Source organism: Stereum hirsutum, assembly GCF_000264905.1.
Source record: "Stereum hirsutum FP-91666 SS1 unplaced genomic scaffold STEHIscaffold_6, whole genome shotgun sequence".
NCBI classification, from domain to species: domain Eukaryota; kingdom Fungi; phylum Basidiomycota; class Agaricomycetes; order Russulales; family Stereaceae; genus Stereum; species Stereum hirsutum.
This window is the reverse complement of record NW_006763136.1, coordinates 114,834-138,224: the sequence shown is the minus strand read 5'-3', so window position 1 is coordinate 138,224 and position 23,391 is coordinate 114,834. Positions and strand designations below refer to the sequence as shown.

Below are 23,391 nucleotides of genomic sequence, written 5' to 3'. Positions count from 1 at the left end.
GCAGGATTTCCATCCCATCTGATCTCGTCGCAGGTGTGGGGTCAGTCGTGCTTCGTCGTAGGATTATGGATGTTAGGGGATTGTTGTTGTTTTTTTTGTCATGGACGATGAATGTCATTGCAGACGTTACTGTGAGTACAATCTCAACCTACACTAGAGCATAGCCACTCCTTGGACCACGAACCACAACGATTCACCACGAAAGCGGCCTTGGAAATGTCCCACAAAACCTCAGCAATAACACCAACAACCCATCCTCACCTCTGCTCACTTCAACGCTCTCGCGTCACTCATCCCCACCCCCGCCCCCACTCCCACCCTAAGCCTAAGCCTTCCCCGCCTCCAACAAAATACAAATCCCCACATCCTCCTCCACAACCCTCACACTCCCCACTTCAAACCCTACCTCCTCCCCCTCAAGTCTAGCCCTCCATTCCTCCCCATCGACCGTACAATGCGCGCGGTCGTCCGTGAAGCCGAACCAGCCCTGGAAAGAACCCCAGACGAAGTCGGCCCAGATAGCGCCCGGACGGGGAACGGTTTCGAGGACGGGGACGGGAACCGGTGCTGCGTTCTCGTTCTCGTTCTCCTCCTCCTTTGCGGGCTCGAACACGACGCGGGCGGTGCGCGGGTCTCGAAGCGGGAGTTGGATGTGATCCCGATAGGCTTTCCCGTCCGAATCAACGACCAGTAACTTCCCGCCTGGTTTTAGGAGCGCGTATAAGCCCTTCAATGTTTCATTCAGGTCGGGGACGGCGTGGATGACGTTTAGAGCGGTTATGATGTCGTAGGACCCGAGGGGGAAGGATTGGGATTGGGAGGAGGGAGGTTTGGAGACGTCGTATTGTTTTGCGAGGAGGGTTATGTTGTTTTTTGGGCGAGAGGTGGTGGTGGAAGGGGAAGAGGATGGAGAAGGGATGGAGAAGGACGAGGCGAGAGAGGCGGCGAGGGAGTAGGAGAGGTCGGTTATTGTGTATTCGACGTTGATGGACTGAGTGTTCGAGTGTTGAAGGTCCGCGAGGGTTTCGACGAGGAATGTGGTCAGACCGCCGACGCCTATGTCAGTAAAGGAGTGCGGGTGAGCATGTGTGTGAGGAAAAAGGAGGAATGTGAAATGAACGCACCGGCGCCGACCTCGAGGACCCTGAGTGGCTCTGATCCAGAACGAGCACGGAACGAGGGAGAAGAGACGAGGGATTTGAAACGTTTGGTGGCTTCGATGTTGATGGGCATGAACCCGGGGTTGTTGAGGTACCAGCCGTCAATCATGTTGTCCGCATAGAGCGCTGCGACTGCGGCCTAGCCGATGCAACGGAGAAAAAATCAGTCCAGTGACAACGATGCGAGCGAAGGTAGGGGATACGAACGGTAGGAGACTGGAACGTCGATGCGTGGACGCTTCCGATCCGCTCTGTTGTCTCGAAGTAGAGCGGATATATCGACTTGAGACGAGTATACTCTTCTTCGGTCCAGATGGCTGGCTTGCGAGTGCGGAGGTACTCCAAAGTCTCGCGGTACAACCTCTGGCGACTGATCTGCTCGCCGTCCTCATTAGTCATAGATGACAGTGAAGAATGAAGAGCACTCACCTCCGAGTCAACGACCGGGTTCTGCTCAATAGACTCCTTCATATACTTCAACGCCATCGTATCCAAGATCCTAAACATCGTCGTCAAGTCATCCTTCAACGGATGATGCACCATCGATTTCCACTCATATTCGCTCTCCGCGCCCGCCTCGATAGCAGCATCCACCCAATCCACCTCCAAACTCCTCGAGAAATCTGACCTCTCAAAGATATCGAAATGCCCGGCCGGATACCTATACACCTTCGCCTTCCTCTCATCCACCCCAGCCCTGGGATCCCCAAGTCTTCCATCTCCGAAACATCTCCCGACGCCAAAGTCATTCCAATCATCAGGCATCAACGTTCTCAGTCCCCAATCGGCCACATACGCACTCATCCTGCACGCACTCAACCTCCTCCCAACGCTCCTCACCTCCTCAATCATCCGCACCCTCATCCTCTCCTCGCGTTCCGCGGGACTAAGACCAGACCAGACTTCGAACCCGCCAGAGAAGGCGATGGCCTGCCTGAGGTTCATGACTGCGATCTTGCGGATGAAGGTCCATGATTCGAGAGCGGTGGGTGTGGAGGGGAGGTTTTGAGAGGCTGAGACGAGGGCGAGGCCGTAGGCGCGACGGGCGGCGGTTTTGTCGCGCGCGCAGGAGTCGGAGATCATGTCGACAGTTTTGAGGGCGGCCAAGTGGCCCAGCTGGTAGAAGCGATGACAAAGAAAGAGAGGTTAGAGCGGTGTTGGGGAGCGTGAGGGGATTGAAGGATGAAAGTAGAAATCACCTCTTCGAACGACTCCGGTGTCGTATTGAAATCATGCAATGGGCTCGCAAACAACATCGGGAAATGATCCACAAATGTCAACTGCACGATCTCGTCCCCATTCTCCAGTAAGATTTCTGCCAACCTCAGCGTAACGAGACTGCTCGCGCTGAAGCCGGCGATTCTGTACGGACCCGCCGGTCTCTTCTCCTTGATCTTCCCAAAGTAATACTTCGCGAGGACCTCGACGGAATCCATGGGCGTTTCGGGCGTGGGTTGGATGGCCCAGAGGGGGGTAGAGAACTGTTCTTGGATCGCACGGAAGGCGGTTATGTCGCCTGCGCCGCCGTGGATGAGAATGAGCGGTGTGCCGGTGCTGATGACGAGCTTGAGGACGTTGTGACCCGGTTGATGGAGCGAGTCCCAGGCGAAGGGAGCTTCGGTGGAGTTGGTCGGGTTGGTGGCGGTGGCGGGGCCGTTGGTGGTGATAGGATCGGTGCCGCTGCGTTTGGCGTCTCGCATCTTGGCGACAAGATCGTCGAGGCTCAAGTCTCCGAGGAGCTGAATCTGTGTGATTGACATGTAGGGTTTGAGGGCGGTGGAGAGACGTGCGGCGGAGAGGGAGTCAAGCCTGGTCTCACAAGAGTCGTAAGCGATAAGATGGTGAGACTGAGAGACTTGTATCGTACCCATAAGATGTCAGAGGAACAAAGTGTTCAAATTCATCCGCGGAAATATCGATAAACTTGAGCACCATCTCCTGAAGAAGTTCTGCAGGGTCTTCGACCTCGACTTCTTCGCGTGACGCATCGTACTTGACAAGGTGATTGTACAGAGTCGAGTCGCTGACGGAGTTGTGCAGGGCGTCCCAGTCGAGGTTGGGGATGTAGAGCTTCATGGGACTGTACGCCATTCGAAGGAGTCCATCTTCGAGACACAAGCAGATCTCTGTGCTTTATGTGTGAGAACGATCGCAATGAAGAATCGAATTGTTACGCACCGTAGCTACTCATAGCAGATGACTCCCACATTTCGAGATGGGATGCCTCCGCCGTGAAAGAGTAAATACCGACGTTGGAGTCGCTGATGCCTGGAGCAGCAAACGACCAAGCGTTCGGATACTGCGACATAAGATACTCTACCGCAGTGTTCGCACTATCGCCAAAAAAAAGTTTTGAGCTTGCTGAAAGTTGAGAGAAATCACGCTGAACAGTATACCTCGAATAGTTCGTCTGACCGGCAGCACCAAACCCAGAGACAGACGTGATTGCAATGAAGAAATCAAGCTTCTCAATCGCGATAGCTTTCTCGATGACCCAAAACGCCTCCGTCTTGCCCTTGAATGGCACCGCGAACGTCTCGGAATCCTGCTTCAAGAACAGCCTGTCGAAGATGAGGACTGCGGAGAGAATGCAGCCGGCAAGGGGACGATCCAAGCTTGCGACTAGCTTGTCGAATGCATCTTGCGATGAGGCATCGCAAGCCTCAAGACGCAGTTCGAGGTCTGGGAGGCTCCTGAGGTACTCGACGGGACCGCGCAGAGATCTGGCTTTGATACCGCGAAGCGTGTCCTCGCCTCTACGAGAGGTCAGGATGATGTGTCTTGCTCCTTTCTGAATGCGTCGTGGTCGTCAGTCTCGGCTGTCAATATCCACGAGTATGCAAGAAAAAAATCAACTTACGCCGTACATCCAGATCGCCATCTGCAATCCTAACGAACCAATGCCACCCACAATCAGGTAATACCTGTCAGGCCTCAACGATACAGTCGAAGAGACCTGAGGAGTCGTCGGAAGTAGCTTGTCCGGGGTTTGAGACGAAATATTGGTTGCGATGTCCGATATGACACGTTCGAGATATGTCTTGAGGGTACTGCCGACGAACCAGGGATTGCGTACGATACTGGCAAGGCCACCACTCTCGGTGTCCAACCAGTTGTACACGGAGACGCCAGGGATGGAGGGAATCGTACGAGCTACGTCTTGGGGAAGGCCACATATAACGATGTCGCCCTTGTCCAGACGGGGAAGCTCTATCGGAACTGATGCTGAGATGGAGTCCGGGTTGAGGCCGAGACGCTTGAGGAGTTGGCTGATCTCGATGGACATCGCTCCTGACTGCAAGACCACGATCCTTGCCGTCTCCAAGGACTCCAGTGGTCGTGAAAGACCAAGCCCTAGGGCGAGTGTAGAAAGGATGAGCGGAAGAGCGATACGAGCACCTTTACCTGGGTCACAATCCCCGGGAAGGTGACACGCTTGACCTTCGTGTACAACGGCATAATTCGAAGCGGTGGATTCCACGACCGCCACCACACGAGTACCGACGGGCCACTTCGAGGAGCTCGTCCTGGCGATCGTACCCACGATGCCTCGCAACCCGCCCTCGACGTCGGAGATGGACGAAAGCTCGATAAGTATTTGACGAGCAACGGGGAGCGGGAGGGCAGGCTGCGCCACGATACCAGACTTCTCGACGACCCAATACCGAGAAGGGTCAAACGTCGATGGCCGTCGAGGAGGGAATGAACACAGGCGTGGAACCAAGACGACTCCAGCGCTATCGATCGCGATTTCCGGCTCTAAATAGGGGAAGGTGGATAGCTGTTGAATGAGGACGGCCTTCGATGCGTCTTTCCAGACGGGATCGAAAAGAACGAGGTTGACGTCGACAGAGACGAGCTCTCTGCGAAGGGAACGAGTGAAACCCATAGCTGCCGACCCGTCGAAGCTTCCCATCGTCGCCTCTATCCACAGAGCAGTTCGTCCACCGGAGGCGGAAGTTGTGGCAGCGAGCACCGTGCTTTGCAGGTCCAATGCATTCGCAAGCTTGAAGTTCACCATCATGGGTTCATCGGCATCGTGTATCTCGGCCGACTCCGAGAGGGTTGGTAGCCAGCCTTTCTGGGCCTTGAGGGTCACGAACAGAGACCGCACGTCGTCCGGATTTGCTGAAACATACTTGAAACCCGCTCGCTGGACGGACTCTTTCCAGGCACCCAGAGGCTTGGGGCCATGTAGCTTGCCATCGCGTATTCCAGACCAGTCGTGGTGTGGCGAAAAGACGCGCTCGATCCATCTTGTTCCAGGAACGCCAGGATCACCGTTAACCTCGAGTGCGAGGAGAAAACCGCCAGGAACCAGGAGCTCATGCAGCAATTCCACAGAGCGCTGCGTGTTGGAGGCGAAGGCAAGAGAGTGGATGGATATGATGGCGTCGTACGTGAATGAAGGTAGGCTTTGCGTATGAGACGGCGAACTGATGTCAAAGGAAATTGTTCGCACGTCCAAAGTCGCCGTTTTCTCGTGACCAGCAGCAGTGTAGTCGACTCGCAGAGTTGGATACTCCGCGAAGATTGGTAACAGACGGCTCGCCAGCGTTGCGGAAGCTACGATCCGAGCGTCAGAAATTTGAGATAAAGCACGAGGGTTTCGAGCAATACGAACCATCACCGATTTCCAGAATACGGACTATTCGTTTACCGGCCTTGAGAGCGTGTTCAAGAATATGCCTGGTTTCCACCACAAAAGGATCGAAAGACGACGCAAAGAGCTCAAAGACACGGGAGGGTTTCACCTACAGGTCGTACATCGGCAGTCAGTGCCCGTGGTAGCATAAAGGATCGAGAGTCAACGTACTTCGGAGGAACTTCCTGACATAAATCCGTCCGTGAACTTCCTGAACTTCCCTTCCTCCGAATTCTCCATGTCGAGCTCGACGTGATTAGAGATATCGTTGGACAGCTGATGTGTGATGCCATTCGCGAGACCATTTGGCTAAACGGGATGGGAAGAGAGATGAGAACAGGAAAAAAAAAACTACAGTTAGAACCACATACCTTCTCGTCGAACGGTAAAAGTACGTCAAGGAAGGAATGGTCTATGACTTGCACGTTGTGCTGAACAGGAAGTGTGTCTTCCGGCAAACCAAGAGGCTGGTAGAGAAGATCGTAGTTCGTCTCTGGGAGCGTAGGTACAGCTATATTCCAATGTTTCGAAGCCACACAATCCATCAGGGTGACGAGTCGCTCGCCATGCTCGTTCACGATGTAACAATCGCAATGTTGATCCTCTATGTATGTCGTTTGAGTAAGTGCTGATCCAAAATAGCTCGTTTGGCCTACCTGGAGACCAGTCGTGTGTGATGACATGGCAGTAAATAGTTTCCGGCAGCTCCTTCTCAATGGCAGCGTCGTAGAGAATAACACGTCCAATGTGAGATGGGAGAAAATAAACGTTACGATCAGCGTTGCCAGTGAAAACGGGATGAATGATCCCGTGAATGCAAGAATCGAGGAGAGCGGGGTTGAAGATGTATTTATGGTGTCTATGAAATCATTCAGCATCACTTCTTCGACTCCAACGTGTTATAAGGCACAAGAAAGCTCACTCGGTGAGGTCGGGTCCATTACCGCGAATCTCGAACAGCATCTCGTTCTCGCTTTCGAGGCACCCTTGAACACGGCGGTACAAGGGACCGAAGGCGATACTGGCGTTGATCCCAGTATAAAGATCTTTTTGGATGTAAGTAGGGAAAATGACATTTCGTAAAACAAGGCAGCACGTACTCGTGATATCGGATCTCTCACAGCGAGCTCTGATGGCAGTAAGATCGAGTGGCCCAAGATCGTTGTCCGTCACTTCAGTCGTCATGAACCCAGTAGCGTGAAGCCGAGGCTGTGGAGCGAAGTTAGTCGTGGCTCAGTAAAATATTCTCCCAAGTGAGTGTACTTACGTTGCGACCTCCGGACGAGGATGAAACGCTCCATGCATGTCCATCTGTCTTGATCTCCACCTGAAGTACCTTCTCCGGCAGTAGTGGCAGCATCCCGAGTAGCTCGATGTCCCAAATCGTACGCGCTCCCTCTTCGAAGATCTACACAATCACAACAATAAGAACAAGCATATCAAATGGTGGCGTCAAACGATCCTTACCATCTCGAAGAACCCGGTCGCCGGCAGGATGGGTTCACCCCTCACAACATGCTGAGCTAAGTCAGGATGAGTGAGCGAATTAATAGCCACTCCCTCATAGTTGAGCGGCCCCTTGCGAACCCTCTTCTGCTTGTGCGCCATCCTCGAGTTTTCGGAGTACATCGGAAGGACTTTCGGGACGAAAGGATATGCTGGTAGTGGTTTCGAGAGCTCGAGAGCGGTGGTACCGTTGACGGCATGAAAGTCAATGGTATTGACCCCTAGACAGGATAGCGCCCCGACAGTCTGAAGAAGCTCGCTGACTTCGTTGAATGTTCCCGGAGTTTTCGTACGACGCATCGGACAGAGAACCTTGTCCGCTTTTGCGCCCATGCCAGCGATGTATGACGACAGCGCGGGGTGAGGACTGATCTCGATGAAGATCGCCTCCGGAACCTCCTTGAGAACGGCGGTCACGGTCTGCTCGAATTTGACAGGAACGCGAGTGTTTCGCCACATATATTCGGTCGTGAACGCAGTATCCCAGCGAGTTCCTGTCTGGCTCGAGTAGGTGGGGATGGTCGGAGTGTAAGAGACGGGATGACGAGCAAACGCCTCTTCCATTTCTTCAATATATTGCGTTCGGCAGGGGTCGAGAAGGCTGCTGTGACCTGCGGTGCGCGTCTTGACTTTACGAGCCCAGAGGCCGCGGCTTTGAGCGATAGCAATGGCCTTGTCGAGCATAACATGATGACCGGAGATCGCAACGGCTTCTGGGGCGTTGAAGCAGCCGAGCTCAAGCACGTCGTCAGGTCCAGCCTCGTTGAGCGCAAGGTCGATGATTTCCCGAGCCACCGACGACGAACAAGAAACGGCAGCCATCCCACCCGAATTATCAACATGGGCCATCGCCCTCGCCCTACGAACTGAAATCTCCATCGCCAGCTCCAGCGAAGTCGCACCAGAGGCGTAAAACATGGCTGATTCGCCCGCGGAGTGGCCGAAGACGAGATCGGGACGAATGCCCATGGAGACGAGGAGATCAAAGAGAGCGATTTGGGTCATGTTGAGGGCGGGGACCAGCGTGGTGACGGGCCAGACGTCGGGAAGGGGATTCTTGGGCGGTAGGTCGCTGAAGAAGCCGAGGTCTTGGACGACAGATGTGCCGGTGAGCTCGATGTGTACTTTATCCATGCGAAGAATGCTCTCGCGGAACACAGGGTACGTTCCGAAGAGCTGACGGCCCACTATAGAGTCAAGAAGTCGTGTTAGATGAATTCTGAATAGATCATAACTTGAATCTCATACTTTCTACGTGTTGTGGCCCTTGACCGGAGAACACGAAAGCGATCGGTGGCGTAGTCCGCGGAACGAAGCGAGGTTGCGGGAAGACAAACGGATGGTCTGCACTGCTGACAGCAGCTGTACGCCAAGTCATCTGCCTCGAACGTCTCCCACTCACTGTCGAAAGCACGGAAAGCTCTCGGGGGATCTCCGTGGCGAGCTGAGTCACATCTGAGGCAATGGCCGTGGCGGTACGGGGAGACAAGCCGCCCGCAATGAGGAGGATTGACATATCGGCAGGAAGAGGTTCTGGAGCGGAGCGCGGGGGATAAGGAAAGCTTTCGACAACGCAGTGGCCGTTTGCGCCACCTAGACCGGAAGCATTGACCGAGACGAGGGATGCTCCGGAGGGAGAACTAGCGGTGAGGGGTTCGACCTTTGTGTTGGGGCGCATGTTGTATTCGGTCCATCCGATGGCAGGGTTCAGGGTCGTGACTCCGACTTGTGGAGGAATCAGTCCGGCCTTGAACATACAGCAGACTTTCGAAAGGGAAGCCAAGAATGCGGTGATTTCGGTATGACTGAAGCCAATGCATGACAATCAGTCGATGGGTCAAGAATGGCAGCATGAATAGGATGTACCCGATATTCGCCTTGACGCTTCCCACAAGAAGCTCCTTCTCCCGCTTGAAGTGCGCACCGACCCAGTTTACCTCAACAGGATCGCCGACAGAGGTACCTGTTGAATGACACTCGACGTAATCAACCTCTTTGGGAGAGCGGCCTGTACCCTCGTACGACTTGTACATAACTGCTGCCTGTGAATCTGCGATGGGTGTCTTGACCGGACCTGCAGACCCAGTCGAATTGATGGCGGTGTTCAATATCTGCGACACAGACCAGTCAGACCGAAACTCTTCGTTTGATATGGTGTAGAGGGAATGAAGTCACAGTGGCATAAATTTTGTCTCCGTCGCGAATGGCGTCTTCGAGTAGCTTGACGACGATGACGACCACAGCCTCACCACGACCAAATCTTTGTACGAGAGATTAACAAACGTGATAGATTTGAAGAAAAGTCCCGTACCCATCTGCGCTCGCATCGAAAGGGCGCGACTGCCCGCTTGGGGAGAGGATTGAAGCCTGGCTGTACCACACCCAATCGACGAATCTAAATAAAAAGGTGAGGAGGTGTGAGCGTCGATATCTTTGTGAAATGTTGGACTTGGACCGCACGTACCGGTGGTTGATCTGGCTTCCACCCACCAAGGCAGCCTCACAATCCCCTGAGCGCAAGCCTTGGATCGCAAGATGAAGCGCCATCAGGGAGGAGCTGCAGGCTGTATCCACGGGAAGCGATGGGCCGGTCAAGTCTAGATGGTATGAGACTCGGTTGGCCAAGGCTGCGGTGCCACCACCGAACGCATCGCGAGCATCCCATTCATCCTGTCGATACGATAAGTCCGCGAAAGTGATATGGCAAAAAATGAGAAAGATACGTACTGCGTCTGCGGCACTGAGAATATCAAAGGCAACACCGGAAGTGTACGCGCCAACGTTCTGAGAACGCGAATTGATACCTGAGTCCAGTAAAGCGAGGAAAGAGTGTTCGATCAGTTTCCTGGTGCCGACGGCCATACTGACTGCGTCTTTCGCGGTTATGCCGAACTCGAAGTGGTCAAAGGAAGTAACATCTTTCAAGAAGCAAGCCTTCTCTGGCAGGACTTGACCGATATGAGTTCCCTGCCACCTTACGAACGTGAAATTGTATTGAAGTCGTATCAGTCAGAGGCTTGGTGATTGGGGGAGGTGGGGAAATTGTCTAACCCATCAATATTAAACCTCTCCTGAGGGACCTTCTCAGACGCCTCTTCACCAGCAAGCAAGAAATCGAAAAACGACTGGTGATCGAAGTTAACGCCGGATAGTGGGCCAGAGGGAAACTCGGCAGATATCCCAACCTGGAGTTGATTCCTAGGGTCAATTGTGACAAAACCAGAAGGATTCGAAATGCTCACCACGGCCACGGGTTTCACAGTAGTTATTTGTGACATGGAAGAAAGACGACAGAACGGAGTAGAAGGTGAAGACACGTCTAGAGGCGTTTTTGTAGAAAGGTGCGAGTCAGTCGTGTGGTTGTTCGTGGTTTTTAGTTCTACAGTCTTTGCTGTGATGGCGGTCAATGGATGGCCTGTTCACCATGCTGAGATGCGCAGTCTTATTTGATGTTTTCGGTGGGCCATGGGCCATGAGCGGTAGACCTTCTGCTCGCCGCTCGGGCTTGAGACGGCTTGAATGATCCGCTTTCGTCCAAGGATGAAGAGAACAATTCTGAAACAGATTGGACAAGAGAATACGAGTTAATCACCATCATAAAGACGTACCTTGAAGTACACGATCGACGGAGTAATAGGACAGTACCTATCACCCGTTGCGACGAGGGCTCGCCTTCCAGCCCACAACAGGGCTCTGGACGAACGAAACTTTGACGATACCGACGGATCATGAGATTTGGTCGTAGATGCGATGATAATTCCACTGATGCGTTGATGGGTCTCTAGTAGTCAAAGCTTAGAATGGAACAGCGTTGTGGCGCAAAAGACGATGAACAGCGTTGAGCTCAGTGAATTTGACGTGACATGGTGCCGGCAAGTTCCGAACCGCTGCCGGCTTGAGCTCTCCTGAGCTGAGTTTACCGGCGCACCAACACCTTCCTTCCTTCCGCGCACCTACACCGTGCACCCTTCGCCGCACTGCGAACCAGGTTCATGTCAACGAGGTTTGCTCTGTGTGCTAATATCAAACCACCATCAAATATGCATAGCAAGGCAAGTAATCGTAGTCTCAGACCTCCCAGAAATGCCGTCATCTTCATGGTCTTGACAGTTCGCAGTAAACTGATTCTGATCCAAAACCTGCCTCCCGCAACCATGTCAAATAACAAACACAGCAAGACCCATTATCCTTTCTCCATCCACATCACAATCATATCCTCGCGATTCTGCGATCACGGCCTGATCGAAATAAGCAGGGGCCGTCAAAGATCTCCACCCGGTGTTTCTACTGGATGATGCATCATTTCTCCTTGCAGTGCTAGTACAGGCCAAGCATACACCTTCTTCCGGTAATGCATCTGGGCCCACCACCAGTGCCCTCATAACTAAGTGTTTGACTCAGATAATCATCTCAAGGTCCACCTGTTCAGACTCCAGCTCATTCTCGAGCATCCCTCTCCCGAGTATCACAATGATCACGACAGAAACAGCTACCCAGGATGGCTCAGACGGCATATACTGCAGAGAACGCAACTTCAACATACCTGAGGATATTACTTTGCCGCAGTTCATGTTCGATCATAACCACCCTTCGCAACTGCACCACCCGCCTCACCATCCATGGCTAATCGATTCTGTGTCTGGTCGTATGTTCTCGGCACGAGAGGTAAGTGGACGCTGCTGCTACTTCTGTTGATTAAAGATTCCGTCTAAAACAGCGAATAGCTCCAAGACCGTATTTGGGCTGTAGTGAACGCGTTAAACGTACGATTTGACTTAGGTACGTCCCGACCAAGACGCCTTCATTGAGTGTCTCAACCCTGATACAAATGTGGTACAGACAATGTGGTTGACCCTATAGGTTTGTTACTACATTGGCGGATATACGTTCTCACGCGTACTATTTCTGAGTCTTGTGTTATATGCAGTCGGAATCATCAGTGCAAACCATGTCGGTGCGTATGTCCATCGGTGTAAGTGCGGTATTTCGATATACTCATCGAACCTATCATTCCAGATTATCCTCTCATTGTCTGGGCCTCTCACAGAGCTGGCGCATCGGTGTTGTGAGTACTCCATCTCTCCGCAATCGGCATGCGATCTCTCCTGAACTGTCCACAAGCGTCACGAATCCAGCTTTCAAGACCGAAGAATTACTTCCGCAACTCCGCGAAGCCAGACCTCACGTCCTATTCGTGCACCAGGAATCACTTTCGAACGTCCGTGAAGCCTGCCTCGGATGCGATCTCTCACTTGATTCTATCATCCTCTTCGACCCGCCCAACAACGCCTTCTGTCCTCGAAGTACAGAGAACCCGAAGACGGTCGAAGATCTCATCCAGTTTGGCCTAAAACACGAGAAATGCCACCAATTTAAGGAACGGAAACTCTGTAAAGGGGAGGGACTCAAAAAGATGGCGTTCTTGTTCCCTTCAAGTGGAACTACGGGGATTCCGAAGTTGATTCAATTGTCGCATTATGCTTTTATCGCAAATGTGTTGCAGGCTGTGGTTCATGATGCTGGATCGGCGAGTAATCCTATACCATTTGAGCGCCGGCGACATCACCCTGGAGATGTCACTTGTGCTCGTACGTCCTGTGCCTTGATAGAACGCGGGATTAGACGACTGACGTTTACATATAAGCTCTTCCCTTCTTTCATGTCCTTGGTCTTTTGATCAATCTTCACTACCAGTTATTCTTCGGAGTGGGTCGCTCTTCGACTGACGTCAACATTCAACTGCTCACCATATGTGTATCCCAGATGACCGTTGTGGTCGTTCCCAAGTTTCACACTCAAGACTTCCTTCGAACGATTCAGGAGTATTCCGTCACCCACCTAACGTTCGTTCAGCTCATTCGTCATATCCGTTTATTCTGCTGTTTTAGCTTCACATATGTTGATAGACTTGTCCCACCCATGATCGTCCTCTTCACAAAGGTGGGCTAGCAGCAACACAACATCTCACCCGAAGGTGAATGCTGACATAGCTGTGTTCCTTCTACAGTACCTTGCCCCGAACGCCCGAGAACTTCGGACTGTCAAGGTGGCGTACGTCGGTGGCGCCCCTCTCGACAACGCTCTTGTCACTCGTCTTTCTGCTCTGATACCCAATGCCGTCATTGGGCAAATGTACGGTGCGTATCCTACTTTCCACTGCCAAGCTTTTCTTTCACCTCTCAGGCTTCACCTCTTACCTCAACATCCCACATCTATAGGCATGACCGAAGGAGGTGCCATGACGGGTCCCTCTCTAGACACTAAAATTCCCGCCCTGAGTGCTCCAGAGTCGGGAATCAGATCCGCAAGCGTAGGAAAGATGTTTCCTGGAAATGAGTGGAAGGTGATTAAGATAGACGGCTCACTGGCGAGGAGGGGGGAGAAGGGCGAGCTCTGGGTGAGGACGCCGGCGATGGCAAGTGGGTATAGGAACAACGTAGATGCGTGAGTCGTACACCTGCATCCATATGATTTCAGGTTTGACGTGATTTTATGGCCGTTGAATGTAGATCATCAGATACGTTCGTGGATGGGTACGCCTGAGAGGTCCTTCGACTCAAAGCGACTGGATCAGTGTACTGACTACGTCGACCCTCTTTTGTAGTTGGCTTCGCACAGGCGATGAAGTCTTCTTCGACCAGAATGATGAGATGTTCCACGTCCAACGTCTCAAGGTCATTAATCTCTTTTTCGCTCTTCGCTCTTCACACTTCGACCGTCTCTCCTGGCCTAACTAGTACTCTTTGCTATATCATTCAAAACAGGACTTTATGAAAGTCAAAGGCTTCCGCGTCAATCCCATCGAGATCGAGGGACACTTGCTTGAACACCCCGATATCCTCGACTGTTGTGTCGTACCCGTCCCCGACGAATTCAGCTACGAGCTCCCGAAGGCGTTCGTGGTATTGACGGAAGAGGCGAAAGAAAAGTTGCGAGTGGTGCGATCCGGCTCGAACGATGGGCAGGCCGCTGAGGACGCGTTGAAGGATAAACTGATACAGGCACGTATTTGTTTTCATTCTTACTACATACTTTGTTAACTAAACTCGAGCTCGAATGTTTGCCCTCATAGTACGTTGCGGACCACAAGATTGCATACAAGCATCTCGCTGGAGGCGTCGAGTTCTGCGACGAAATACCGAAGACGTCTTCAGGGAAACTCCTTCGCCGGGTGTTGCGCGACAGGCCCACGGAAAAAGTCCCGACTTAGACACAGTCCTACTGATGCTCGAGCGTGTAGAAGTAGGCAATCTAACTTGTGGGCAGACGTAGTAGCTCTTCAGTGGAAAGAGATCGCAGAGCGAACACTGAGATAAAATGCAAATATGATTCTACTGCATCCCTCGAGCGATCTAGGAGTAAAATATGTACAAATCTAGTCTATGGTCTCACCTTGTGTCTACGAATCTATGATCTATTTTTGCCGTTTCCTCTCCTCCCGTTCCTCCGCCCTCTTCCGCCATGAGTCACCCTTATACAAAACTACCAGCAGTAAGAGTTCCAGTACGACAATGAGGCCGGCCCAAAGTGTATACAGTCCCCCATCCCCGATCGCATCCTACGAAAAAAAAGTTGTTTGGGATATCAATCAACACAAGATATTGCTGACGGGGAATGGAACCGCGTTGAAACGACGACGCACCTGTATGGGAACGACGATCTCTGCAAACACGAATGCGCACGACCCACGAAAAGCGCTGTTGGTGGCCACTGCAGAGCCAGAGCGACCAACATTGGCGTCCACGATGTAGGAAAGGGTGCTCATGTATATCCATCTTTTCCATGCCAGAACCAGCGTAAGAAACACATTTAACGAAAGTCAGGAACAGGAAAAGTAGACGTACATTGAGAAGAAACCGATGAAGAACAACGCCACACATATAGAGGCTATGTGAATACGCTCCTCAGCGAGCCAAGCATAGGCGAGGACACAAGGAGGAAGAAGAAACATGGCTGGTATCGTGCTTCGAATGCGGACCTGGAAACTACAAATTGAATGACGGGGCGCTCAAGACGACGAATTAGAATGCTGACCTCAGGTGGCACCTGGCCTCCGTGCTCGATGCTGGGCTTCCACTGTCGGAGAACATGATCGGACCACCGCCCTCCGAGGACACTACCGAGTATGTTTCCTTGGGGAGAGAAGTATAAGTCAGTTGATGACTTAGGGAGGAGGCGAAATCGGCTTACCGACACCGTACGGAATGAGAACAAGCCCAGTTTGAAGAGCATTGTACTTGTACACGTTTGATAGCGTTAGAGCGCAGGTATATGAAATAGAGTACGCAAAGCCATAGTCCAGACCTAGGTCATGCATACACACAGTGAGTATGAGTTTTTTTTTGGCTGCGATCAAGAAGAAGTAAGCGTGGTACCACGCACCAGAAGCAATCAACACGATGAGGTTATTCCATCTTGAGAGCACGGAAAGTAGAGGTGGTATTGGGTTTACGTCCCGGATCGAGAGTTTGACTTCGCCGACATCCAGCGTGACTGTAGATGAATAGGCAGGCGAGGGCACCGGGTGAGGACTCGATGTCGAAGGGACGTCCAATGGCAAAGACGGAAGCGCCCCTATGTTGGATAGATCCTTGCTTTTCGGCTCGCCGGCACCAACTACGGTTTTGTCGTCCTTCTCGCACACCTCGACGACGTTTCTTTCCCTCTCACGCTCCATTTCGCTAATCACTCTCCCCAATGCCACTTGATACGCCACGCTTCGCTCTTTCCTGAAAGTGTCTCTGAATGCACCTACAAAAACTAATAGACAACCACCCATAAATATCGTCAAGAACCAGAACGTGGCTCTCCACGAGAAGTACTGGGTGAGCAGTCCGCCGATAATCGGGCCTAGTGCTGGGCCTAGGAGAGGTGCAGAGACGTATACCCCCATCATTGTGCCGCGAACAGAGGGCTCATAGATGTCGGCAAGGGTGGCTGCTCCGAGAGACATGACAGAAGAACCCCTTCAGCCTCGTGTAAGAGACCGAGACTTGATCTGACAAGGTATGTGAGCGTACCCAATGGCTTGTGCACATCGCATGCCTATCAGCACACCTATCGACCGAGCTTCTGCTGCCACAATGCAGCCGACGAAGCCAATAGAGACTGATATTATGTATACAATCTGAACGGTTGAGGCGAGCGCTATTAGGTCAGAACGGCTTCGTAGTGACAGAACACAAGGTGAGAGGAAGATGGCGCCGAGACCATACCTTTCTACCCTTGATCTCACTCAATGCACTCCATGCAATCGGAGACGTCCCTTGTATTAGAATAAACAAAGCGAGACTAAGGCTGAGTTCCGAGCTCGATGCATGGAGGTCCGATTCTATCTCGGAGAGAGCGGCTGAAGGCGTAGACGTCAGGTTATGAGTTCAATTCCGTTCTGAGCTCATTATATGACGGGATGCGAAACGTACGGTTATATATGTTGGTCCCGAGACTTGCAATCATGGCAGCGCCTGAAATGATGGCGAGAATAATGGCCTAAGACGAAGGCGTATGAGATCGACGTGAAATTTAGATATTATGCGAGCCATACGAGCCATACTTTTCTTTGCGAAGACCATCCACGAGGGTCATCCACGACGGCAGTATGCTCGATATCAACAACGATGTCGCCTGACACTGGCAGGCCAGGATGTTGACTTGCTGTTTCCAGTGCGGCCCCATGACTCGACTCCGTGAAAACGGGAGTAATTGTACCAGTTTCATGGAATCTAGTGGATGAAGTAGATGAAGCAAAGTGCGAGATAGTGGTAGATCTTTCACCAGGGGGTCCAGCAAAGGGTTCAACAAACTCAGACATAGCGAAGGGTACTCGAAAGACGAAGTGAAAGGGTGGATTTTCGAGCGTCCCATGGCTAAGCTATATACAAATTTTGTGCTCCCCGGGCTATTATTTAGTAAGTGTAAAGTCTCAGTAACGAAGCGGGTCGGAGAACGCGAGTTGGGGAAGGGATGATCGATGAAGCTTGAAGCTGAACCTCTTCAACGTTCCTCGCCGCCGCGTGCGGCAAACGCGTGGCGTACGCGCAAATAACCTCCAACAAACACCTGATTCGTCGCCACACGGATGCGTTTCCTGCTTTGAACTCAAACCACTTTCATGTTTGCACGGGCTTTCGCTTTTCCTCTGAACCCTGACCACACCCTCGCCTGACTAGCATCGTATCCTAAATTCATGCTCATGCTATAAAGTTTTGCGTTGGCCATATCGTGATCGCTGCATCTTATGTAACTTCATCCGGCAAAATGGGTTGCAACGTACATACATGGGAAAGGACTCGGATATTCCAGATCTGCAAGTGGTAATGCGAAGAAGTACACACAAGTCTCTGAGTGTTCTCATGTGTATGGACTCCTCCCCGAATTATCTCTTACATCCGAAATGTCGCAGCGCTAATAGTGGAATGTTTTACAATCTGAGTAGATTCCGAAAACTTATCCTGCTGAGTTTGAAGGGTCGGTAGCTTCCACTGATTCTCGTCTTGAACACTACCTCCCTATGGCAGACCGACGATCTTTCTGGACAGGGTTAAAGTAAGACCGAACCACTAGTCTTCACCAGACACTGACTTGCGACGGGCACAGGCGTTCATCTTGCCAATCTTAGGCCTCGGGACACCGGACATGTCTTCTTGTCCTATAACGAGCCCATAGTGTTCACATACTATCTTGTTCATTCGCTCTGGATTCACGATCGGGTAAAGGGTATAACGCAAATCCCAGCGGCCGTACATAAGGGAATACCATTGCAGCTGAAGTTCTCGATAGCGTGAGGCCAGCGCCACCAGCAGCTTGTACGGTCTCTGCCTCTCCAGCTACGCATTCTTCATGGTCTCTGGACCACAGAGCCTCTATACTCCCACAAAGCCGGAGATCCATGAAACTGCCCAACGTGTAGTCTCCATCCTCCGAAACCGTGGTCTCTCCTGTTGTCTCACTGGGAGCACAGCCTCTTCCGCCTGGGGAGCGAGCCGTACTCCTAAGGTCCATATATCTCCACAATCAGCGGCTCCTTTCAACTTTACACTGACGGAAGATATCCTGCAGGACATTGACATCGTCATTATGACTCGCTCCCACGACGAAGAAAGCATCAAACGCTTCATCGCGGGTGATGATCCAGCATTCTACTTGGTCTCCTCCACCAATCCACGCAATTTCTACAAAATTGTTTGGTATCGGTATCCTGGCCGCCCAGGGCTCGCCATAAAGATCGATGTTCTCATCCCTCCGACCATGTCCATTCCTTTCGTCGAATCAGATCTCATCGTCATCCGCAATTTACTCCCGCTTATGCCGTTACTGCCCCAACTATTGTTGAAGCTTCAATGCTGGGACGACCACAGACTTTCTCGGTATAGTGATAAAAGGTTGAAACAATATGTGGACGCGCAGGACGTAAGGGAGTTGTTGATCGTTGCGAACAAGAGAGGGGTAAGGGTCGGTAGCGAGAAGTGGTTGTCGGCAATTTTCAAGATGCAGGGAGAACGGAGAGTGAAGTCTTACGTGGTACAGTATCCAGATACAAGGGGCGCATGGAGCCGCATAGGGTTCCCATGTCCATAGAACTTGCGGTGTGTTCTTTTTTTTTAATAATCAACAAGACCGTCTACTTTGAGGTTTCAAGGCAGAGTCTCCTTCTATCGCCTGTCCATACCAGATACCACATCTGTCTCTTCTTATTGATATTCGTTGATCCTCAAGTCTGTATCCATGCCCACCTGAATTCGCACCACAGTCTCCTTCGCCAATCCAACGGGGGGTTTCTCATCATAACTGGTTCGAATTATGAGTCGGAGCTCTGTAGGTTCTCAGTGCTTGGTGCTTCGGACGCCGCAATTCGATGACACGAGCGGTGTAAAGTTTATTTGCAGGTACTTCTGACAAGGCTCAGCGCATTCTCATGCCTCGTTATGGCTATAGGACACTGCTTTCCTAACAAGGCCGTCTATGGTTTCTCCCATAGTGTCAACCAGTTTTGGGCTGATCGTCTCAGCGCCCAGTCAGTAATACACTCGACTTCCCTATCTTATCCCACGCCACGGTAACTCCCTACATAGCTTCCTCTCTTGTTCGCTCTCGAGCTGAATACATCAAGAATACCGCCGCATCGTACAGAGTCACCATTATCGCTGAGAAGGTATGTAGTACTTTTCAGCTGCAGACATCTCCCGGCTATACTCGTTGTCTCTTAAACATAAGTGTTCTCAGGCTATATCGCGCGCACCAAGATGTTTACCAACCTGGTCATGTACGGCGCCGGTGGTATGTTTTATGTATTCCTTCCGGAGTTTATATGAATTTGATGAACGGCTAATATTGTCGTGGTTGACAGACGACCAGCCCGCCGCAGGGGTTCACATGCACCTCCAGTCGTGCGCGATATGTCAGAAGAAATCCATAATGAAGGACGGGCGCAGACAGCATCTGAGGATGTGTCCATGTGCAGAAGCTTTCTACTGCGGGTTCGTCGCTGCATCAGTCTAGATTCGCGACATAATGTTATTGAACGACTCGGGGGCTTAGGACCGAACACCAGAATTATCACTGGAATACGCACAAGAAGACTTGTTACGACCGTCTCAAACGCAAACGAAAGACTGGTCCACCAACAGCCATCGAAGCCGCTGTTAAATATATCCTTCAGGTTCACGACAGCGCCATGGTGGATATCGGGACCTTGGCCATATATTGAGGGAGGATCCCTTCATCGACCTGAAGTCCGCATTGGAGGATCGGGCGGTATTGGTCAAGGTACAGCAGACGAGGAGGACGGGATGGGAGAGCATGGAGGACGCGCACGCGGCTGGGCGGATCCCGCCGATTGAGTTGTCGACGAAGAAAGAGGACGTCGTCGTTGCGCCACTGGGAGATCTGTGTAAGGCCTTGGAGTTGGGCAGGAGTACATTCGAGAATCCAGTCGATTTGCAGGTGAGCATCATGGATCAGACTGATTCCATGGCGCCTGAAAATGTAGATTGTGCCGTGTCTTCTGTGTAGTCTCGTCGCGCTCGCGGTGATTTCTGTATATCTGTGCTTTTTATGCCTCTGGCACGTCCAGTTTCTTTCTATGCACCCAAGATGCAGGCAGGAGCATGGGAGCTGAAGCAACGCGCGGAGCAAAGCAGGACGAATCCTCCCTATCTGTACCTATCGATCCACGCATTCAACAGTGCCATTTGCTACGAGCTCACCCAAGAGAAAGAGAAGATCGAGAAGAGTGTAAAGAGCGGGGAGGGTGGGGGTAGCGGGACAAAGGAGAAGAGTAAGAAGAAGAAGGGCAAGAAGGCGAAGTGATATGGGGCCATGTGTCACAAGGATGGAACAAGGATGGAAGTATGTGTAAATATTTCGTTGGAGAGAGAGGAAGCTTGTTGGCCACTTGACGGATATTTATTGGCTGCTTATCATGAACACGAACGTAGTGGTAGCCTGCCTTGAGTGGTATTTCAGGATATTGCATACCATGTCGGGACATATCTCCAATAAGGCGTACCCCTAACGAAAAGTACGGAGCATAGTTATCCGACTATATGCCACTCTTCCTTTTATATTGCCACCCCTCACCTCCTCGACCTCACCTCCCGCTCCTCAGCCTTTTCACGCCACTTCCCTCCCTTATAGAGTACCAACAGCAGCAGGAGTTCACAAATGATGAGAATCCCAGTCCATAACGAGTAGAGGCCCCCGTCTCCGATAGAGTCCTGAACCAGACGCAGTAAGAAATAAGTAAAGACTCAGTCGAGCAATGACGAACCTGCAACGGCACTGCGACCTCGGCGAAAAGGAAAGCGACCAAGCTACGAGCAAGGCTGTTCGTCGCCACAGCCGTGGACGAGCGACCGACGTTGGAGTCTACGATGTAGGCGACGGTGCTTGAGTATATCCATCTGTGATGTCAGAGGCATTAGGCGCTAGAATTTGATGTTTGCAAAGCAATGCAGATCCGGTTTTGTGGGTGACTCACATCGAAAAAAAACCGACGAAGAACAATGAGACACATATTGTGGCGATATGGATCCGTTCCTGCGCGAGCCAACCATAGGCTGCAACAGATAATGGGAAGAAGAACATTGCGGGTATACCACTTCGCAGGCGAACCTGAGTAAGTAGTCGACATTCATCAGTAATGTGACACAAACAATCAAAGGGCATCTGAACCTCGGGAGGAGGCCGACATCCGGGCTCAAGACGGGCTTTTGCATGTTTCAGGATGCGGTCTGACCATCGACCACCGAGAACACTACCGAGGACATTCCCTGGAAACATAGAACGTCAACTCAGCATACTTATACGGCTTATCGAGAACAGGATGAGAGTGAAAAAATATAACTCGCCGACTCCGAAAGGAATGAGAACGAGACCAGTCTGCAGCGCATTGTATCCGTACTTGTCAGAAAGTGTAAGAGCGCAGGTGTACACGATTGAGTATGCGAAGCCAAAGTCGAAAGCTGCTTAGTCCAGAGAGGTCAACAGGGCTGCAAAAAGTCGTCTGGGAGGTGGTAAGTATGAGAACTTGCCGTACCAGAAGCGATCAGAATCACTATGTTGTTCCATCTCGACAAGACAGCCAGAAGAGGGGGTACAGGATTCACATCTTTAAAAGAGAGATGGACCTCCTTCAAAACTACCTCGGCGCTCGGTTTTTCATGCTCGCCAGCTGAAGCAATCGATGCACCAGTCTTCTCGGAGTCTAATGGCGGGATCTCACAGGAAGGAATGACGTCCGTTTCCCGTCCAGATTGCGGGTCGATGCACTTCTCATCCTCGACATCCTTAATCTTCACACTTACCTTGTCCGCCTCCAGCGTCGAAACACTATCGCTCTCGCTACATCTCTTCTCTTCCCTCCCTTTCACAACCCTCCGCAACGCCGTCTGATACGCCACACTCCTCTCTCTCCTAAACGTATCCTTAAACGCGCCCAAAAACGCAACCAAACACACAGCCATGAGCACAGCCAAGAACCAAAACGTGGCCCTCCAGGAGAAATACTGAGTCAACAGTCCTCCGATAATAGGCCCCAGAGCCGGACCGAGAAGAGGAGCGGAGATGTAGATGCCCATCATGGTGCCGCGTTCGTGGGGTTCGTAGATGTCGGCGAGCGTGGCTGCTCCTATGGACAACACCGAAGACGACCTGCGGCAGGTTTCCTTTTCATACTAAGACGAGAGAGGAGAGGAGAGGAGACGAAACGTACCCGACTGCCTGGAGGACTCGCATGCCCAGAAGAACGCCGGTAGTTTTGGCCAGCGAGGCCACGATGCATCCTATCAGACCGATCCCGATGGAGAGTATGTACACGATCTTTACCCGCACGTCAGCGGGAAAATAGCTGTAGGAAAGGAAACAGATACGGTACAAGAAGGTCACATACCTTTCTTCCCTTGATCTCGCTCAAAGCACTCCATGCGATCGGAATACCCCCTTGGATGAGGATAAAAACAGCGAGACTGAGACTGATATCCGAGCTTGACGCATGCAGGTCTGACTCTATCTCCGGGATAGCAGCTATAAAATCGCAGTGGTGTAGCGTATGCGAACTCAGAAACCACACATGACGAAGGGAGTCAGACGACGTACGGTTATATATGTTGGATCCAAACCCAGCAAGCATCGAAGCGCCAGAGACAATTAGAAGAATCATGGACTAGTAGAAGGAAAATAGTATATCATTCAGATTCGAATAATACGCTCCCCATTAAACGTCTAAGCGAACTGAAGAAGACCAACCAACCTTACGCATCGACGACCATTTACGGGGATCGTCGGCAACGGCGGTGTGTTCGATGTCCACTTCGACTTCGAGGGACTCGTCGTGCTCGCTCTCGACAGACGGAGTAAAACTATGCCGGAGGGTATCTCTACCCGACGACTCCCTGAGACTGCGTTCGTCCTGACTATGACTTCGTCGAGATTCTGGGGGTTGATGTGAGGGTGTCATTGGCAGCGCAGAGTGTGAAGTATTTTGTTGCTTATTGGAAAGTCCATGGAGATGTCCTGCGTCGACCTCCTTGGACTACAAACAATGTAAGTATGTGGCCTGCTCAGTACTTACTTCCGAAAGTC

The 23,391-nt window shown here is 51.7% G+C and overlaps 4 protein-coding genes across 4 annotated transcripts; 2 read left to right on the top strand and 2 right to left on the bottom strand.

The window, feature by feature from the left end:
• Positions 1-97: 97 nt before the first annotated feature.
• Positions 98-10,703, bottom strand: pks4 (polyketide synthase). Its single transcript, XM_007303205.1, has 25 exons — positions 10,554-10,703; positions 10,363-10,496; positions 10,039-10,285; positions 9,776-9,981; positions 9,623-9,706; positions 9,487-9,571; positions 9,178-9,422; positions 8,560-9,116; positions 7,273-8,498; positions 7,073-7,213; positions 6,906-7,014; positions 6,728-6,851; positions 6,462-6,664; positions 6,177-6,409; positions 5,977-6,114; positions 5,785-5,914; positions 4,021-5,726; positions 3,557-3,951; positions 3,339-3,493; positions 3,028-3,286; positions 2,360-2,969; positions 1,590-2,276; positions 1,368-1,535; positions 1,125-1,299; positions 98-1,056 (listed from the first exon to the last, which is right to left on the bottom strand). Exons 1-25 carry the CDS (start codon positions 10,587-10,589, stop codon positions 326-328), a joined length of 8,784 nt encoding a protein of 2,927 aa, XP_007303267.1. The 5' UTR covers positions 10,590-10,703; the 3' UTR covers positions 98-325.
• Positions 10,704-11,511: 808 nt separating this feature from the next.
• STEHIDRAFT_77837 (acetyl-CoA synthetase-like protein) lies at positions 11,512-16,435 on the top strand. Its single transcript, XM_007303204.1, has 22 exons — positions 11,512-11,659; positions 11,713-11,976; positions 12,036-12,090; positions 12,151-12,171; positions 12,239-12,265; positions 12,328-12,376; positions 12,433-12,899; positions 12,956-13,017; positions 13,075-13,154; positions 13,218-13,251; positions 13,319-13,448; positions 13,530-13,755; positions 13,821-13,844; positions 13,916-13,985; positions 14,076-14,312; positions 14,384-14,869; positions 14,954-15,086; positions 15,156-15,289; positions 15,346-15,443; positions 15,502-15,615; positions 15,694-16,248; positions 16,332-16,435. Exons 2-16 carry the CDS (start codon positions 11,782-11,784, stop codon positions 14,519-14,521), a joined length of 1,815 nt encoding a protein of 604 aa, XP_007303266.1. The 5' UTR covers positions 11,512-11,659; positions 11,713-11,781; the 3' UTR covers positions 14,522-14,869; positions 14,954-15,086; positions 15,156-15,289; positions 15,346-15,443; positions 15,502-15,615; positions 15,694-16,248; positions 16,332-16,435.
• Positions 16,436-18,150: 1,715 nt separating this feature from the next.
• Positions 18,151-20,619, top strand: STEHIDRAFT_156018 (uncharacterized protein; the record flags this gene model as incomplete). Its single annotated transcript, XM_007303280.1, has 3 exons — positions 18,151-18,756; positions 19,981-20,253; positions 20,323-20,619. The coding sequence occupies 3 exons, from the start codon at positions 18,151-18,153 to the stop codon at positions 20,617-20,619; spliced, it is 1,176 nt and encodes a 391-aa protein (XP_007303342.1).
• Positions 20,620-20,885: 266 nt separating this feature from the next.
• On the bottom strand, positions 20,886-23,266 carry STEHIDRAFT_96014 (vacuolar DHA amino acid exporter; the record flags this gene model as incomplete). The annotated part of the gene is made up of 11 exons (XM_007303279.1): positions 20,886-21,026; positions 21,080-21,212; positions 21,290-21,423; positions 21,484-21,581; positions 21,660-21,773; positions 21,848-22,015; positions 22,142-22,461; positions 22,523-22,629; positions 22,700-22,833; positions 22,906-22,972; positions 23,060-23,266. 11 exons carry the CDS (start codon positions 23,264-23,266, stop codon positions 20,886-20,888), a joined length of 1,623 nt encoding a protein of 540 aa, XP_007303341.1.
• Positions 23,267-23,391: the final 125 nt, after the last annotated feature.

Excerpts from the sequence above, each read along its gene's own strand:
- pks4 (XM_007303205.1), bottom strand. The coding sequence starts at position 10,589 with ATGTCACAAATAACTACTGTGAAACCCGTGGCCGTG. Across the intron at positions 9,572-9,622 it reads TTCGATGCGAGCGCAGATGG|ATTTGGTCGTGGTGAGGCTG; the intron begins GTACGGGACTTT and ends TCTCGTACAAAG. Across the intron at positions 9,423-9,486 it reads GAGACAAAATTTATGCCACT|ATATTGAACACCGCCATCAA; the intron begins GTGACTTCATTC and ends TCTGTGTCGCAG.
- STEHIDRAFT_77837 (XM_007303204.1), top strand. The coding sequence starts at position 11,782 with ATGATCACGACAGAAACAGCTACCCAGGATGGCTCAGACGGCATATAC. Across the intron at positions 13,155-13,217 it reads TATTCCGTCACCCACCTAAC|ACTTGTCCCACCCATGATCG; the intron begins GTTCGTTCAGCT and ends ATATGTTGATAG. Across the intron at positions 13,986-14,075 it reads TCCACGTCCAACGTCTCAAG|GACTTTATGAAAGTCAAAGG; the intron begins GTCATTAATCTC and ends CATTCAAAACAG.